The sequence below is a fragment of the Mesoplodon densirostris genome, chromosome 12 (assembly GCF_025265405.1).
Source record: "Mesoplodon densirostris isolate mMesDen1 chromosome 12, mMesDen1 primary haplotype, whole genome shotgun sequence".
NCBI classification, from domain to species: Eukaryota; Metazoa; Chordata; class Mammalia; order Artiodactyla; family Ziphiidae; genus Mesoplodon; species Mesoplodon densirostris.
Window position 1 is genome coordinate 82,323,479 of NC_082672.1, and position 18,942 is coordinate 82,342,420.

The 18,942-nt window shown below is 43.4% G+C and overlaps 1 protein-coding gene across 2 annotated transcripts in view; it reads right to left on the reverse strand.

The window, feature by feature from the left end:
* Positions 1-7,971: 7,971 nt before the first annotated feature.
* The window catches only part of SLC17A5 (solute carrier family 17 member 5), a 46,950-nt gene continuing 35,979 nt past the window's right edge, over positions 7,972-18,942 (reverse strand). Inside the window, exons 10-11 of one of the 2 annotated variants that reach the window (XM_060114654.1) lie at positions 12,631-12,721; positions 7,972-9,259 (exon numbers count right to left, since the gene is read on the reverse strand). In XM_060114654.1, coding sequence (XP_059970637.1) covers positions 9,122-9,259; positions 12,631-12,721 — 229 coding nt within the window. In that variant the 3' untranslated portion in view covers positions 7,972-9,121. The remainder of the gene's footprint in view (positions 9,260-12,630; positions 12,722-18,942) is intronic. The other variant, XM_060114655.1, reaches the window with a different exon arrangement.

Genomic DNA, 18,942 nt, shown 5'->3' on the forward strand with positions numbered 1-18,942 from the left:
GATGGCCATTCTGACCTGTGTGAGGTGATACCTCATTGTAGTTTTGATTTGCATTTCTCTAATAATTAGTGATGTTGAGCAGCTTTTCATGTGCTTCTTGGCCATCTGTATGTCTTCTTTGGAGAAATGTCTATTTAAGGTCTTCTGCCCATTTTTGGATTGGGTTCTTTGTTTTTTTTGATATTGAGCTGCATGAGCTGTATGTATATTTTGGAGATTAATCCCTTGTCAGTTTCTTCATTTGCAAATAGTTTCTCCTATTATGAGGGTTGTCTTTTCATTTTGTTTATGGTTTCCTTTGCTGTGCAAAATCTTTTAAGTTTAATTAGGTCCCATTTGTTTATTTTTGTTTTTATTTCCATTACTCTAGGAGGTGGATCCAAAAAGACATTGCTGTAATTTATGTCAGAGAGTGTTCTGCCTATGTTTTCCTCTAAGAGTTTTATAGTCTCCAGTCTTACATTTAGGCCTTTAATTCATTTTGAGCTTATTTTTGTGTATGGTGTTAGAGAATGTTCTGATTTCATTCTTTTACCTGTAGCTGTTCAGTTTTCCCAGCACAACTTATTGGAGAGACTGTCTTTTCTCTATTGTATATTCTTGCCTCCTTTGTCATAGATTAACTGAGGTGTATGGGTTTATTTCTGGGCTTTCTCTCCTATTCCGTTGATCTATAAGTCTGTCTTTGTGACAGTACCATACTGCTTTAATGACTATAGCTTTGTAGTATAGTCTGAAGTCAGGGAGCCTGATTCCTCCAGCTCTGTTTTTCTTTCTCAAGATTGCTTTGGCTTTTTGAGGTCTTTTTTGTCTCTGTACAGATTTTAAGATTTTTTTTTGTTATGGTTCTTGAAAAATGCCATTGGTAAATTAATAGGGATTGCACTGACTCTGTAGATTGCCTTGAGTAGTACAGGCATTTTGACAATATTGATTCTTACAATCCAAGAGCATGGTATATCTTTCCATCTTTTTTTTTGTCATCTTCAATTTCTTTCATCAGCATCTTATAATTTTCTGAATACAGGTCTTTTGCCTCCTTAGATAGGTTTATTCCTAGGTATTTTATTCTTTTTGATGAGATAGTAAATGGGATTGTTTCCTTAATTTCTCTTTCTAGTCTTTCCTTGTTAATGTATAGGAATGCAGGAGATTTCTGTGCATTAATTTTGTATCCTGCAACTTTACCAAATTCATTGATGAGCTCTAGTAGTTTTCTGCTGGAGTCTTTAGGATTTTCTACATATAGAATCACGTCATCTGCAAACAGTGACAGTTTTACTTCTTCTTTTCCAATTTGGATTCCTTTTATTTCTTTTTCTTCTCTGATTGCCATGGCTCGGACTTCCAAAACTATGTTGAATAATAGTGGTGAGAGTGGATATCCTTGTCTTGTTCCTGATCTTAGAGGAAATGCTTCCAGCTTTTCACCATTGAGTATGATGTTAGCTGTGGGTTTGTCATATATGGCTTTTATTATGTTGAGGTATGTTTCTTCTATGCCCATTTACTGGAGGGTTTTTATCATAAATAGGTGTGAACCAAACATGATTTTTAATGGAGACAGAATAGTTAGGACTAAAGAGATTCTCCTCTAACATCAGAGAGACCTGGTTTGAATCTTGTCTCTGCTTCTTAGTTGTGTGACTTTCTTAGTTTCCTCATCTGTAAAAATGGGGGGTAAGGATGTGGAGAGAATTAAATAAACATTAGTTGTAGAGCCCTTATACACTACCTGACACTAACTCTCTACTCTGAGAAATTTATAAATATTGTTTTTAATTTTAATTTTTTTTTGGCTGTGCCACATGGCTTGCAGGATCTTAGTTCCCTGAGCAGGGATTGAACCCTGGCCACTGCAGTGAAGACGCCGAGTCCTAACCAATGGATGGCCAGGGAATTCCTATAAATGTTGTTATTTAGTACATAATAATTCTAGGTACCACTACATCCAATTCTGAACATGTCTTTGCTGTTTCCTCATCTGCTTTAGCTTTTGTTCCGTTGACAGCCTCAGATGGTCCTGGTTCCATTCCATCCCTTCCACACTCTCCCTCTTCTTTCCAGCGTCCTCAGACTCATAGTGGAAGGACGGGGACTCAGAAGACTTAACAACACTGTGCACCCCATGCCTGCCTGCACCTCTGCCAGTCTAAACCTGGTGAAGGAAATCAGCCTATTTGGCTCCATTTTACTTGTAAGTTAAAAAGAAAGGGCCGAAAGAGGGACTGGTGTCTGAGGAAGCCTCCTGAAAAGGACAGAAGAGCCAGGAGCACCGACAGTGACTCTGCACTGTTGTTCCTGCTATCAGCAAAGACGGGTGATGGTTAGAGCCTGCCATCCGTGAGGGGACCCTGTCAGAGGCCAGCAGTGAGGAAGATGTGGGAGGGGAGGTGCGGAAAACACAGGTGGAGGCTTCTGGACTTGTTTTTCTCCTGCATGCTGAACTTTCACTTCCCAGTGGGAACTGAGATCCTTGCCCCCCAAAATCCTTGCTTCCCATCCCATGATTTGAAATAACAAAGTTCATGCACCAAGAATGGAATGTCTACAGCTCTCCTAGAGGGAGTTTATTTTTCAGGAACAGCACAGAGTGGGAGGGTTGGTCTTTTGCCCCACCCCATAGTGTCCTAAATTGTTGAAAATTTCAAACCGGTACGGTAATAGAAATAATGAGTTAAAGTTTTTTCTATAGAAGCAACTGAATCGTACTGGCATGCTTAGGTTTACAGAAAACATTAAAAAGATTCACAGTACTATAGAATAAACATAGAATAAATATTCCCTGATATCATACATGGAGCTAAGATAGTGATATAACAAATTCCCAACCAGTGTAATAGTTTGAGTCAGTGGGCTTATTTGGTTGAAGTTGGCACTGGAAACCAAGATTGCTGGCGGGGCCCCTGTAAGGGCCAAAGACCACTCCTTTAACAGAGCATGTATCTGTCATCCCAGCTTTAACTAGGTCTTGTTGCCTGCACATTCAGGGGTATTTTTGAGTATTTAGTGAGGTAATCTATGTGACAGTGGTATACACATGCTGTCACCTATCATAGGCTTCTCTGTAGCTGATGATGATCCAAAAGAGACCCCTGTGAACGCCCCAGGATAAACTTCCTGCCACAGATGACAAAACAAATCAAAGCGCAGCAGACACCTGAAGTAGCTTCTTGGTGCGAAGAAAAAAAGGTGCATTATCATACATATTGTATAGGTAATTTATACAATATACGCATTGGAATTTCCCCTGACAGCATCCCAATACTTCATGTAAAACAGTTCTTGAGCATTAAAAGAAAAAGACTATATATCCTAGCCCGATCACTTTCAATCCCAACCAAGCTTCTGTGGGAAGCTCAAGTTTCAGGCTGTGGAGTGAGTGTGAAGTTGTGAAATGCTCAAAACGAAGGGCTATTTGTGGCTGTAATGCAAGATGAGGCCAGTATGCACACTTGATCCCCGAGAGGCGGTGTCTGTCGGAAGGGCTAGCATATTTCAGTGGTTTCTGCTGAGGGGAGCACGCCAGGAAGAAAACTTAATACGGTTAGGCTGGAAGGGGGCTCGCTCTATCCCAGGTGCAGCCTATCATAGCAGGAAGGCTGTGTGAGGGAAACAGGTTGCTTAAATACATTTCCAGCTCAGTTGTACAATCAGGGCTTCTCACTTAGAAGCACAGGACTGGCAGTGCCGGGACGTCAAAGTTTCCTCCTTCCCAACATCAAGATAAAGTGAAAGCAAGCAGGCACTCGGAAAATTACTGGTGTTCTTCCTCATCAAGGCACATGGAAAAAGGTGGCAGAAAATTGGTTACATTTCATTTGGGTTCAGTATTTCCTGTACTCAAAGCTGTCCATAGCAGAGCCCCTAGAAAGTAGTTTCTTCTTCTTAAATAAAATTTTTTTTAATTAATTTATTTTTTATTTAATTTATTTTTTTGGCTGCATTGGGTCTTCGTTGCTGCACACGGGCTTTCGCTAGTTGCGGCGAGCGGGGGCTACTCTTCGTTGTGGTGCGCGGGCTTCTCATTGCGGTGGCTTCTTTTGCTGTGGAGCACGGGCACTAGGCACGTGGGCTTCAGTAATTGTGGCACGTGGGCTCAGTAGCTGCAGCATGCAGGCTCAGTAGTTGTGGCTCGTGGGCTCTAGAGCGCAGGCTCACTAGCTGTGGCGCACGGGCTTAGTTGCTCCACGGCAACTAAGATGTGGGATCTTCCCGGACCAGGGCTCGAAACCGTGTCCCCTGCATCGGCAGGCGGAATCTTGACCACTGTGTCACCAGGGAAGTCCTGAAAGTAGTTTCTATATAGCCCTCTCAAAGCACAAACTTTTATAACTGGCTTTTCTGCTTATGGTCGCTCTAAGAGGCAGAGGCATCTGAAAAGGCTTTGTGAGCCACCCCAATGTGCATTTCTATGAGGAAGATAATTTATTCTTTAAACTGAAATTAGACATTCACCCCATATGTAGTCATCTGAGGCAGTAACATGTTTTTCCTGAGAGGAAGAGGAACCAGGCCATTTCCTGTAGTGCTCTTCCTGCCTTCAAATTTAAATACTCCATCAATATTTTTCTACTGGGTGAATTTTATTTTGAGCAGTGATAAACTACCCTCAGGGAAATTATTTACTTTGCAATAGGTTCTAAATTCAAACATCTCTATTTCTGATGCCTTGAAAACGAAACAAAGGCTGAAGTAAGAGCTTCCCTGGTGGTGCAGTAGTTGAGAGCCCGCCTGCCGATGCAGGGGACGCGGGTTCGTGCCCCGGTCCGGGAGGATCCCACATGTCGCGGAGTGGCTGGGCCCGTGAGCCATGGCCGCTGAACCTGCGCGTCTGGAGCCTGTGCTCCGCAGCGGGAGAGGCCACAACAGTGAGAGGCCCGCGTACAGCAAAACAAAACAAAACAAAACAAAACAAAAAACAAAGGCTGAAGTAAGAAGGACATTAAAATAGTTAATCCAAACTGCCGACTCCAGCGTTTGCCTCTGTTTCTTTCGTAACTCTGGTTCCCAGGGTCAGTTGGCATGCTCATTCCCTCTGGATTTGATTGTTAGGTGGATAATGACATTCTACAAGGCAGGTTTCAAAGGCTGGGCCCTGTGAAGGAAAGTGTTCAATAAATCAGAGTGTGAGCTCCATGGGAAAAGGGGTTTGCTTTTTTCACGCTGTATCCCAGGTACAAGAACCAAACCTGGCCCCTGATGAATGTGCGCTAGATATTTGTTGCATAACTGAGAGGAGAAGTCCTTTGCCTATATTGAACTGAGCTATTCTCAAATACTTTCAAACCCATTTACCAATAACCGCCACTTATAACTTACTTTGAGGTGAGCATATCATTAATACGTTAAAAGGTGTTGCACATTTAAACTACGTTTTTGAGAAGAAAACAACCTATTGAAAAAAACAGTATATGAGATTTAAAAAATTCATTTAACAAAGGGTTATTTACTAAATATTTGTTAAGCAGCTAAAATGTTAAGACAACACATATTGTTATCAGGAAGATCGTGCTGAGATTAATCAAATGGATATCACCCTCAAGATGCTTGTGGTGTGAGACTTCCCTGGTGGCGCAGTGGTTAAGAATCCGCCTGCCAATGCAGGGGACACAGGTTCGATCCACTGTTCCGGGAAGATCCCACACGCCGCGGAGCAACTAAGCCAGTGCGCCACAACTACTGAGCCTGTGCTCTAGAGCCCGTGAGCCATAACTACTGAGCCCGTGAGCCACAGCTACTGAAGCCTGCACATCCAGAGCCCGTGCTCCGCAATGAGAGAAGCCACCGCAGTGAGAAGCCCGCGCACCGCAATGAAGAGCAGCCCCCGCTCGTTGCAACTAGAGAAAGCCCACGCACAGCAACGAAGACCCAACACAGCCAAAAAAAAATAGGTAATAAAATTGATTCTTTAAAAAAAAAGATGCTTGTGGTGAATCTAACAGGGAGACAGACACAGACATGTGTTCCTGTGTATTGTACAGAGAATGCTGGGGAGGACCTGGGGGATCAGGGAGGCTGACAGTTCCAGGGAGACTTCCAGGAGGAAGAGGACTGTGTCAAACACATATCTGTGTATCCTTACAGCCGAGCAAAGAGTAGATATTCATGTTTGTTGAATGAATGAATGATCCTTTCTTCGTCACTGAGCCTGAGTCCTCAAGTTTAAAACAAAGCAAAAAACTCAAAATTAATAAATAATATGGTGTTCTAGTGGATCAAAGGAAGAGACCACATCTAGATCACAGAGGGTAGAAGAAATCGAGGGTCCTGAAGCAGGTGGGGATGAAGTGCAACCTTCCAGGTGCAGGGAAGGAAGTTCGTAAAGCTATGGAAGGGGAGGGGAACATGGGGAGTGCGGGAAGGCCCCGGATGTAGCTGAAACAGGTGTGGGAGATGTGGCTGGAGCAGACCGATCCTAGGAGTGAGGAGGGTAGGCTGCTGGGCCAAGGGATTGATTCCCGGGTGGGCAAAGGGAGGTGCGGGGAGCGGGTTCTCCTCGGGGGCGCATCCTGATCTGGGAGAGGGGATGCATTGTACTTGGACCAGTGACCCAGCACAGGTGGGAAGCTGGACAGAAGAGGTTCAGACTAAAGGCAGTGAGACCACTTACCTTTTCTATTCCAGGTGGAAACAAGAGCCGCAAAGATCTTATTTAGCAGATGGCCGGAGGGATTAAGAAGAAAAAAAAAAATCCAGAGACTTTAACGAACTGGAATGCAAAAGACAGGTGGTTAATTATACACAGGGTCGGGGGTGAGGTGGGAGATGAGGGAAGAGGAAGGATAAACAATGACTCGAAGCCCGAGCCTCAGTGACAGGAGTAAGGAGAGTGGCAGGAAGTTGGTTCTATTGGGGGTGAGGGGTGAGGGGTGAGAGCGTGAGGCTGGATTTAAACTTCTCAGGTGCAGTGAAGACAGCTCGCTGGGCGTGTCCGTCGTGCAGTGGAAAGCCAGGGGGTGATCACACAGTAGCTTGAGCAGCAGGTGTCTTGTTTTGTTTTGTTGTTGTTTTTTTTTTTTTTTTTGCGGTATGCGGGCCTCTCACTGTCGTGGCCTCTCCCGTTGCGGAACACAGGCTTGCGGAGCACAGGCTCCGGACGCGCAGGCTCAGCGGCCATGGCTCATGGGCCCAGCCGCTCCGCGGCATGTGGGATCTTCCCAGACTGGGGCACGAACCCGTGTCCCCTGCATCGGCAGGCGGACTCTCAACCACTGCGCCACCAGGGAAGCCCAAGTGTCTTGTTTTTTTAAATGATGTTTTTATTTGAATAGGTTATACTGTCACATTTGGCAAGGTGAAAATGAATTCCCCGTCCCAGCCCTGGTTGCCTATTTTTTCTCTCTAGAAGGAACTGCTGTTTCCAGCTTCTTGAGTATCATTCTAGAAACATTACATACATATGTTTTGTGTGTGCGTGCCGCGCCATGCGGCTTGTGGGATCTTAGTTCCCCAACCGGGGACTGAACCCCGGCCTTGGAATTGAAAGCGCCGAGTCCTAACCACTGGACCACCAGGGAATGTGTGTGTTTTCAGGCCCCCAGGAGGGTTAGGTATTTTTGTGTTTTTAAAGGCTAGAAGGCTTGTGTGTCTTTGAGACAGAAGGGAAAGAACAAGAGAGGCAGAGACTGAGGAAGAGGAGTTACTGAAGCAAGGGCTGGAGGAGGTGAGAGGAGGCAGATCAGTGACGCAGGCACACGCTTCAGCAGGAGGAGTGGACCCTTTTCAGAGCCAGGCGGGGCAGGCTGATGGCAGTAGAGGTTTCTGATGCTGCATTACTTAGAGGACCTATGTATCCCGGCGGAACGGTGGCAGAGATGTGGACGGAGGTAGTTCAGTGGTCGAGGCAGATGGCAGAGAAGAGGTAAAATAGCCACTGCGGCTACTAGAAGGTATCACAGCGCCGTCAGATCCAAAAAAAACCAATCCAAAAAGGTTTATTTTGATAATTTATAAAAGGAAAATCACCATAGCAACTTAAAGTTATTTACAGATTTAAAAATACATTTACAGAAATGTGTACACATCATATTACATTAAATAGCTTTAGTTAAGATGTTACAGGTAGTGTTGGACATACACAACAAAACATAAATCAAGGTCTAAACCACATAAATGCCCTCAAAGCACACTCAAAAACCACTGGAAGATGGCCCAGGAAAAATTGGCAAAATGAGCTTTCAGAAACCAGCAGTAAAGATGGTCACCCCACTGGCTGCAGGTGCCGCGGAAGTAAGAACCTTGAGCTGCGACCAGACACTTATGCGTAAGACAGAGAGAAAACATGTGAGAGTGCTTTTTAAAGATTTAATTCTCCTGGTGGAGCTCACAGAACACAGGACTTGAAAATTTATACTCTGATCCACATGAAGGTGGGATGATGTGACTTGTGGCTAATTGGGCATCATACTTTCTTTTGCAGGTTACATGCCAGTCAGTATTCCAGTGTGAGGGGCATGGAAGCCATGGCTGTGGACTGCGCTGTCCCTGCCGGCTCAGGGCTTCATCCACTCGGTAACAGCCCCAGGGGAATGACACCATCCAAAGCCTTGGCGCTGACCCTGGTCTTGGATGTTGCCTCTGGGAAGTGCTGGGCACTGTCCCTGAAGCCAGAGAGGGAATGCCTGGCAGCTGCCTGGGCATGCTTCCCTCAGTGAAGTTGCCAGGCTGAATGATACCGTGGCTCGCAGCTCCGTGGAGATGCTAAAGTTTGAGAACTAAGTGTCAGGGAATGTTGATGACAAATAATTTTTTTGAGGAAAGTGTACAAAAAAAGGTGTTTACCAAGACCTGAGAATTATTATCCAGCTTAAGCAAAGGTATAGAGGGGTCCGTTTCTGCTCATCCCTTTATGTAGAACTCCCCGATTTCAGATTGCCTGACTTGCAGCCGGCTATGTGACCCTGAATTGTAAGTTCCAGCAAATGTGTTATTAATAATGAAAAACAGCTACTTTTACTAATCTGGCAACTAGTGACCTTTCATGATCACAAGCCTTAAAAGTTTAATACAGTACAATTTTTCCTTGTATATAGATTGCTTACACATTAAAATATCAAAGGCACTGTAAGGTTACATAATAAACAAAGATACATTGAGACAGGATTATTTATTGGTTCCTTCAGTTTCTGTGTCCATGGTGATCCCTAACAGCCCAGTTTTGTACTTCACCTTTGGCGAACAGTGTGAAGAAAATGGCACCAAATACGTTGATAGCAGCAGCAATGCAGAAAACAGTTTGCCATTCTCCAATAGTGTTCTGCAGAGAAATAAGAAAAAAATGCAAATGAAAAAGGATTTTGTTTGTAGTCTGCTTTAAAAAAAGGTGGTGTCACAAGATTGTTTTTATATGGCAGTAGCGTTATTCATAAAAACTGGAAGCAACCCAAATGTCCATCAACAGTGGGATGGTGGCATATGTGTTCAATGGAATACTTATAGCAATGACAATGAATGACCCACAACAACATCGATAGGCCTCACAAAGAGTGCACACTGAACGAGTCCATTGATATAAAGCCCATCATCAGACAAAAATAATCTACGGTGTTAAAAAGGATAGTGGTTCCTCTTGGTGGGGGTGAAAGAGAAAGGAAGGGCTACCTGGAGGCTTTGTGAGGGAGATAACATTCTACTTCTTGATTGGGTGGGCACTGGTCACACAGATGTACTAACTTTGTGAAAATCTGTCCAGCTTGTATACTTAGGATTTGTGCATTTAAAAAATGCATGTTACACTTCAGTAAAAAAGTTTACTAAAAATAAAACATTGGCATGTCCTCAACTCGTGTGTTACTAGGAAAGTATTAGTATTATGCCTGCACATCATCTCCCAAGTTCTCAGGTATGGGGTGTCAGGGGCAGATCAAGTGAGGATGAGTTAAGATGGACACTGAAGTTCAATTCAGCCTGGCCTGAAAGATCCTGCAGGGCTCTTGAATGGCACACAACACAGAACATGGAAGGGATTTGTCAGTAAGAGATCAACAAGACACAGTGTGTAATCCAGTGGTATAAAAATATCCAGTAGTTATCTAAATCTCTGGGTCGTGTGACTATCTTTAACAACGTTTTTTTTTTTTGATTTTCACAATTTCAATGTAACCAGAGTGCTTCATTTGCAGCAGTTAGAACAGAAAAACCAAACAGCTGAATTGGCAATGAGGAAGAAGGAAAGGCACCAGCAAGCTGGCATGAAGTCATTTATTTAGGAAAAAAGGAAAAACACAGAGAAAGAAAGGAGCACTCTGCGGTTAATTATACTTATCTGAGATGAATGTATTTTGGTGAAAAAAAAATCTTAGAAATCATCTTAAACTTTAGGGACTATTTAGATATGCTTGCTAACAACGTGTTACCACCCTAGAGTAGAAGTCGGTCAGTAATTACTAATTACATCATATACCTGAGAGACAGGTTTAAGACAGCTTCTTAGGATTCTAAGAAAAAGCTGCTCTGTGTGATGTGCAGGATAAAATAATACCTCAGCGTTATCTGGAGGCAACGGGTGGCTTAAAATCAATTAACTGTACCAGAAATCGCACAAAGCTCCTAGTTTGTTTTTTAACAAAAACTCCACCAGTTTTTAGAGAATGCTGTTTTGCCTGTAACAGAATTGAACCTCAGACACACTTTGACCTTTATTTCATCATTATTATTATTATTATTATTATTTGGCCACACTGCGAAGCTTGTGGGATCTCAGTTCCTCGACCAGGGACTGAATCTGAGCCATGGCAGTGAAAGTGCCAAATCCTAACCACTGGACTGCCAGGGACTCCCTGTTTCATTATTTATTTATAATAAATAAATTATAAATTATAAAGTGCAGTAAACTTTAATTGTAAGCAATTATGATTGTACAGGTAAACGTGTTTTTCCTTTTTAAAAATAATGGCCTTTTTAAATAACATTAAACAAATGCTATAACAACAGATCTGAAATCCAGTTCAGTTCCCACTTTACAAACATTCAAGACTTGGATTCAGGAGTCCATATCTTCCCAGCAGAAGTGCCAGGACTAGTGATCATGAATGAAATTACTCATGGTAGTGTGCTGACTTGGGTTCTTGTGTTGCCACAGTGCTCCATGAAGATAAGGGTAAACATCTGTGATGGGACATACTGAGCGGTCCCAGCATTCCTTTCTGTTCAGTGAGAGACAACGGTAACTCAGGAGGGCACTGATGCACTTGAGTAAGGAATTAGACATGGTAGAGCGCCACCTGCAGTGAACACCCCTGTGTCTGAAGCCAGAGTATCTGGTAATAAGACAATCTGTAGGCATATACTGAAATTCTAAGGATTAGTGTTAATTTCATCACAGAGGCAAAACAGAGGAAATCCAGTCTCTTTTAGAGGTTTAAGTCAGCCTCCTGAAGAACACATTTCACTAGCCCTTTAGATTTTCCTAAGCAGTAGAAAACTGGAGCTGGAAAGGGCCTTTGAGGTCGCTGAATTTGATTTCTTACACAATATAACTCAGTGTCTCTGCTTCAGGCCACACCAACCTCGGGCCCGCCGTGTTTCTGGGGCCTCAGTGCCCTGACACAGGCCAGATGCCAGCCCTTTTCACACCCTGGCTCACTCCTCCAGGCTCCTTCCCTGCACACTGGTTGTTCCCTCCTCTGTGTCCACAGCAAGAGCATACATTTTTTCTGCAGTTTTTGTCACACTGTACTTTCATTACATATAATCTCCATTTTTTTTTTTTTTTTTTTTTGCGGTACGCGGGCCTCTCACTGCTGTGGCCTCACCCGCTGCGGAGCACAGGCTCCGGACGCGCAGGCTCAGCGGCCATGGCTCACGGGCCCAGCCGCTCCACGGCATGTGGGATCTTCCCGGACCGGGGCACGGACCCATGTCCCCTGCATCGGCAGGCGGACTCTCAACCACTGCGCAACCAGGGAAGCCCTTTTACATATAATCTCTAAATAATGAATTTCTCAAATGTAGGATCTTATCATTTTGCCTTTGAATCCTTAGTATCTGTCACAGTAATAAGCACTCAAGAAATGCCAGTTGAATACGTTTGACCGTCTCAGGGCTCACGAACTCAAAGGGCAGCCCATTCCACACAGTAACAGCTTTAAACAGAAAACTTGCCTCTTGTCTCCTCGTACCTTCTCTCCACCTGGCTTTGTGGAACTACCGAGAATAAGTCACCATCTTTCAAATATGTGAAGACACCTATACGTCTTCCTAAGTATTCTACTCTTCTAAACGTTCTTGATTATTTCAACTGTTCCTATTCATTCTCACCTGATTTCCTGACACTTTCGTGGTTCCACTTCTGGAATAATTCTACATTGCCAATTTTTATTTGTTCAAACCAAAGATACAAGTTATTTATCTGGTATAATATCACAACTTTTAAGTACTTGTGTGGTTTCAGTTACAAGATCTTCATTTAACTTAGTTCTGTTGTTCTGTCTAAAATTCAAAGTGTTCTTTGAAAATATACTTTCCTACCTATTATGGTATTTAGCTTTTTGTTGCTGTAAATAATTGCATAAGAATAGACATTCAGAATTTTACCCTTAATTAAAATATACTCAACTTTGACACAGATGTGCAGCTTCAAATGAACTGTTTAGAGCTTTTCAGTTTATAGGCAAATTATCTACTTACCTCAGGGGTCAGACTTCTAGCAATGATGGGCCCAATCATTCCAGGTATAGTGGCAAATGTATTTGTGATGCCCAGGAGGATACCAGCATACCTGCAGAAACATTTTCATAGGGGTTTATAATTGTGTTATACATTTTTTGGGGGGGCGGGGGGCACCGCGCAGCTTGTGGGATCTTAGTTCGCCAACCAGAGATTGAACCCGTGCCCCCTGCAATGGAAGCGTGGAATCCTAACCACTGGACTGCCAGGGAATTCCCTGCATCACACATTTAAATAGCTTCTGTCCATAGATAGCTAGACCATTCCCAGGCTGTATTCTTGTGAAATTTTATGTCTAAATGAAATGTCTTACTGAAATAGGACTAAATATTTGGGGAGTGAAAAACTTACGTTTCAATAATTCTAACATCATATAGAGAAACACAGCCATTGAAATGATCCCTTTTACAGTGAAATAGAAAAGTGCTGAGATATGATTTTCATACAAGGCTGTATCTAGATAGGAAGCTTCATGTGCCTTAAATTTTTTTAAGTTAAAAGGAGAATTTGTTTCCTGATTACAAAATTTAGGTCATTGTTAACAATTTTAAAAGAATATTACAAAGAAAGTAAAATTACTTATAATCCTTCTATATAGAGATAATCAACATTAACATTTTGGTAAATATCCTCATTTTTTTTCTGTATATATTTTTAATATATTACAGAAATGAGATCATACTGAACACACAATTTCACAACTTACCTGTTCAATTTATTACGTATTTTCTTGTCGCTAAATCCTTGCACACTGTCCCAGAAATAGACAAGTTGGGTTTATATATATTGTAGTGTATGACAAACATGAATTTTGAACTCTGTCTTTTCCGAATCTTCACTGTCCTCAAAGCTAGTACTTTGTGTTTTAAGAGGTACTTGTTCCCTAATTCAAGTTTGCTAATTCTGACTCCATAGTCTCCCTGAAAACTCATGTTTTATTCCTCTTTATTATTTCCGGTAGCCAGTGCAACATCTATGCTCATTCAATATATGCTGACCACAGAAGTGCGTGTGACCCGCAGGTGTTCAGGCCCACGCGTGGTCCTGTGAGGCTGCAATGCAATGACTGCTGGAGCTTGTCCCACAGAGACCAGCACCCCTTCTGCGCTTTGGCTCCAAAGGGTTATACAGTATGCAACATTTTGGATTACATGCTAGGGTTGCTGAACATTATTTAAGTTGTGTGTATCGATAGTTGTGTGTGTCAATTGAAGAACCTGGGATTTTGTCCTGTAGATGGCCCTACATTCTGGAGTTTGTAGACTGAGGCGTCATTTGACATAGAGTTATATCCCCTGTATTTCCTGCACACTGGTAGTATCTAGACTCGAGATCCTAAAGGGTTCATTAGATTTAGGTTTGATATTTTTAGCAAGAAAACTTAATGGTGGTGGTGGAGTTAAAAACTAGTTAAGCAGGGACTTCCCTGGTGGCACAGTGGTTGGGAATCCACCTGCCAATGCAGGGTACACGGGTTTGGGCCCTTGTCCGGGAAGATCCCACATGCCGCAGAGCAACTAAGCCCGTGCACCACAACTACTGAGCCTGTGCTCTAGAGCCCACGAGCCACAACTACTGAGCCCGCGAGCCACAACTACTGAAGCCCGTGCACCTAGAGCCTGTGCTCCGCAACAATAGAAGCCACCACAATGAGAAGCCCATGCACCGCAACGAAGAGTAGCCCCCGCTTGCCACAACTAGAGAAAGCCCGCGTGCAGCAATGGGGACCCAAGGCAGCCAAAAATAAATAAATTTATTAAAAAAAAATTAGTTAAGCAAGTAAATGGCATTTATTAACTTATTTTTCATAAAAGTCACCTAGGTATGTTCAAAGTCCAATTAGAGCTTTTAATTGTTTAATGAGATAATCAGTATTATAAAATTGGGGTCAAAATTAAAGAAACTTGATGTTTATTAGACCATATAGTCTTGCTGTGGGCTAATACTATTTCTATTGGGGTTTAGGAGCCTCAGTACCTTGGCTGCAGACTACTTATCTGAAATTGCTCTCCCCATTTTAGACATGGAAGAGTGCCTGCAGTGGACTGAACTGTGTCCTCCCCCAGCCCATACCTGCAATGTGACTGTATCTGGAGACAGGGCTTTTAGGAATTAATTAAGGTTAAATGAGGCCATAAAGGTAGGGTCCCAACCTAATCGGATTGGTGGCCCGACAAGAAGAGGAAGAAAGAGAGATCGCGCTCTCTGTCTCTGTGAGCACATATGGAAGAAAGGCCACGCGTGAGGATGCAGTGAAAAGGTGACTGTCTGCAAACCAGGAAGAGAGGCTTCACCAGAACCTAACCCTGCTGGCACCCTGACCACAGACTTCTAGCCTCCAGAACTGTGAGAAAATCAATTTTTTTTTTTTTTTTTGTGGTACGCGGGCCTCTCACTGTTGTGGCCTCTCCCGTCGCGGAGCACAGGCTCCGGACGCGCAGGCTCAGCGGCCATGGCTCACGGGCCCAGCCGCTCCATGGCATGTGGGATCTTCCCGGACCGGGGCACGAACTCGCGTCCCCTGCATCGGCAGGCGGACTCTCAACCATTGCGCCACCCGGGAAGCCCTCAATTTATGTTTTTTAAGCTACTCAGCCACGTGGTATGTTGTATGGCATCCTGAGTTGATTGACACAGTGCCTAAATAAAATATCCTGCTTAACCTAATTCAGTTATCTACAAACATCACAAATTTTTATGTTGAAAACTCGTGTATACAGGGTACAATAACAAAACCACGTGGCACAGATCTTTTTGGCTTATGCCCTTTAGGGAGCTGATCTTAAATTAACCAAGCTTGGCAGAACTTGTCCTTTTTTTTTTTTTTTTAAACCATTAACACCTTGGCAGTAGGAGGAAGTGACTGCAATGTTGCCAGGCCTTTTCAGTGACAGATATTAAGTGCAGATGGATGCTGTGAAATTCTAAATGTCAGCACCAAGAAGCTCATTCAAGTATTTATATTACACTTGGCCAGGAAAGGCCATGAAAGATTGATGAGAGCCTGGAAAAAAAGAACATGCTGTATGGACTCAGTTTGGGTTCCGTGCTATTGGAGTCCTAGACTTCTGTGGGATTAATGGTTAAAAATCTATCCAAATCCCTTGAATCTGGGCAACAAAATTATCCATAGAAAATATCCATTTTAGTCTACAGAAGAAAAGGCTTAGAAAATACCATGTAGACATATTTATATGCTAAGAGGAATACTGACTGCCTACTGAAAAACCTTATGTCAGGCAGGGTTCTAAGTATTTTATATAATTTATCCCACTTTAATAGTAAAATGAACCCCAAGAGGTAGGGATGATTATCTTCATTCTATAGGTAAGAAAGAGAGACTATAAAGTGTTACCCAATTTGCCTGATTCCAAATCCGTACTTAATACTGGGATGTTATATCTATAATGCTGGGGCTTGTGGTGAAAAACTAAGCAAGAGAAAACTGATCTTTCCTACAGATTGAATTCAGTGATGACTGTTTTCAATAAGGCAGCATTACAGATATATAAAATGTCCATCAACAGAGGAATGGATAAAGAAGATGTGGTATATATATACAATGAAATGTTAATCAGCCATAAAATAGAATGAAATAATGCCATTTGCAGCAACATGGATGGACCTAGAGATTGTCATACTGAGTGAAGTAAGTCAGACCCAGAAAGACAAATATCATATATCGCTTATATGTGGAATCTAAAAAAAATGGTACAAACTATTTACAAAACAGAAATAGAGTCACAGATGTAGAAAACAAACTTATGGTTGCCAGGGGGTAAGGGAGGAGGAGGGATAAATTAGGAGATTGGGATTGACAGATACACACTACTATATATAAATAGATAACTAATAAGGACCTACTGTATAGCACAGGGAACTCTACTCAGTACTCTGTAAAGACCTATATGGGAAAAGAATCTAAAATAGAGCGGGGGGGGCTTCCCTGGTGGCGCAGTGGTTGGGGGTCTGCCTGCCAATGCAGGGGACACAGGTTCGTGCCCCGGTCCGGGAAGATCCCACGTGCCGTGGAGCGGCTGGGCCCGTGAGCCATGGCCGCTGAGCCTGCGCGTCCGGAGCCTGTGCTCCGAACGGGAGAGGCCACAACAGTGAGAGGCCCGTGTACCGCAAAAAAAAAAAAAAAAAAAGAGTGGGTAAGGAGTTCCCTGGTGGCGCAGTGCACTGTCAGGCAGACTCCCAACCACTGTGCCACCAGGGAAGCCCTGGCATGCATTTTCATCTTCTTTTGACAATAGCTCCAGTTTCTATTTAATGATCCCGTTTTCCTTCACGGCCAGTTTGAGAGAGCATAGTGGGGCCCTTGCCAGATTCCAGAGCTCTGACAGACTTCAGGCACCTGATCAGTCCCAGACTACACTGCAGCTTCATGAAATGGGGTGTGTGGCTTACCACCCTCCTTCTGGCTGGGTGGCTGCTTAGCCGCTTTTACATTCCTTATTTTTATGTTTTATTTCCCGTCTTTCGTTACTTAGCTTTATAATAAAATCTCATTACCTGAGGCAACCAAAGTCCGTATCTGTTCTCTGCAATGAGTTCTGTTTCCTGAGTTTTCAAACTAACTGCTAGAGCCCCTTCAATGACCAATGTTTAAGATCTTGTAAATAAGTCAGTGAGAGGCACCGTGATGTAGCAGAAAGATCCCAGGACCACAGAGCTGGAAGACCTGGATTCAAGCCTTCGGTCTGCCGTTCGCTAACTGTGACTCTGCAAGTCACACAGCTCCTCTGTGCCTGAGTTTCTTCATCTTCCAAATGAGTTCTTTCCTTTGTGTTCACATCTTCACGTGTTGTGTGGACGTCACCAATGGCTCCCTCGGCATCCATTCCCATGAGGCTTAGGGGCACTGACTCCTTCACCTCTAACTTTAGGGGCGGGTGCTGATTGTCCTGAAGTCTATGGCATTTGCCATTCCCTTGGCCATGGGGGTTGGTTCAGGCGTGGCTATGTGACTCAGTCTGGTTCCAAATGAAGCCTGTATTTCCATGATGGAAAGAGGAAAAGATCATTTTCTTTCTTGCTTGATGTGAATGAAGAAGCATGTAACCCTCGTTGTTACTGGCAATCATTTCACTGTACGATTTTATACACAGATCCAGCCTTAGGATAAGACTGGTATGAAAGGCAGAGTAGAGAGTGGAAAAGAAACGAGCCTTGGGTAAGATTAGTGGACAGCTGGATATCAACTCCTGCTTGAAGCCTACCGTCTCTGGACTTGACACTAATAGATTATGATGTTTAGCCAGCTTGAATTAGGATTTCCATTCCTTCAACTAAAAGTGTCTGAGAGATAACACAGCCTGGGCCTCTTTTGTGCCAAAACTCCCAATTCCCAGATCCCTTTGACTCAGCGTGTTAAAATCTCAAGCCTAGATCAATTCAACGGCACATTTTCAGTCCTACACTTGGGCTGCTGAATAGCACTCAAAGGAAAAACCACCTTGTAAACTAGGGAGAGCACACGACTCCTCTCCAGCTTCAGCTGATTCTCATCGATGCCCCAGATCCCTTCTGTGAGTTCTTAGTGACTATTTTTCTCAGCAGCTATTTTGAACTTTTATCATTCTCAAGTCTTTTACTCTACTTTTTTTTTTTTTTTTTTGGTACGCGGGCCTCTCACTGTTGTGGCCTCTCCCATTGCGGAGCACAGGCTCCGGACGCGCAGGCTCAGCAGCCATGGCTCCCGGGCCCAGCCACTCTGTGGCATGTGGGATCTTCCCAGACCGGGGCATGAACCCGTGTCTCGTGCATCGGCAGGTGGACTCTTAACCACTGTGCCACGAGGGAAGCCCCCATGGAGGTATTTTAAAACCACAATCCTTGGCTTCTCAACTCACCTGAAAACTTTTCTTCAACTGAACCCATCTTACTGCTTTCCTTCTTTTCTCAGTTGAAAGCTCATCCCTTCCACTGGGCACTGGATGTCATTCCTTCCTGCGTTCTACCAGCCTGTCATTTTTACTTCTTTCTTTTAACTTTTAATCTCTCATCCTTTATTGGCCTTCTTTTCTCAGCATATTAACATACTTAGGTCTCAAAATCCTCCACCAGCATGTGTCCATCTTTAGCTTTTTTCCTTCCCTTCATGGTTAATAGTTTTAAAATAGCTGTTTATTGGCAATGGTTCTCAAATTTTAATGTCCATGAGGACAACATGGAGGGGCAACAAAATGCAGATTCCTAGTTCTGTGATCAACAATTCTGCTTTGTTTTCAGCAAGCACTGCTGATGATTTTGATGTGGATGGGTTAAGGA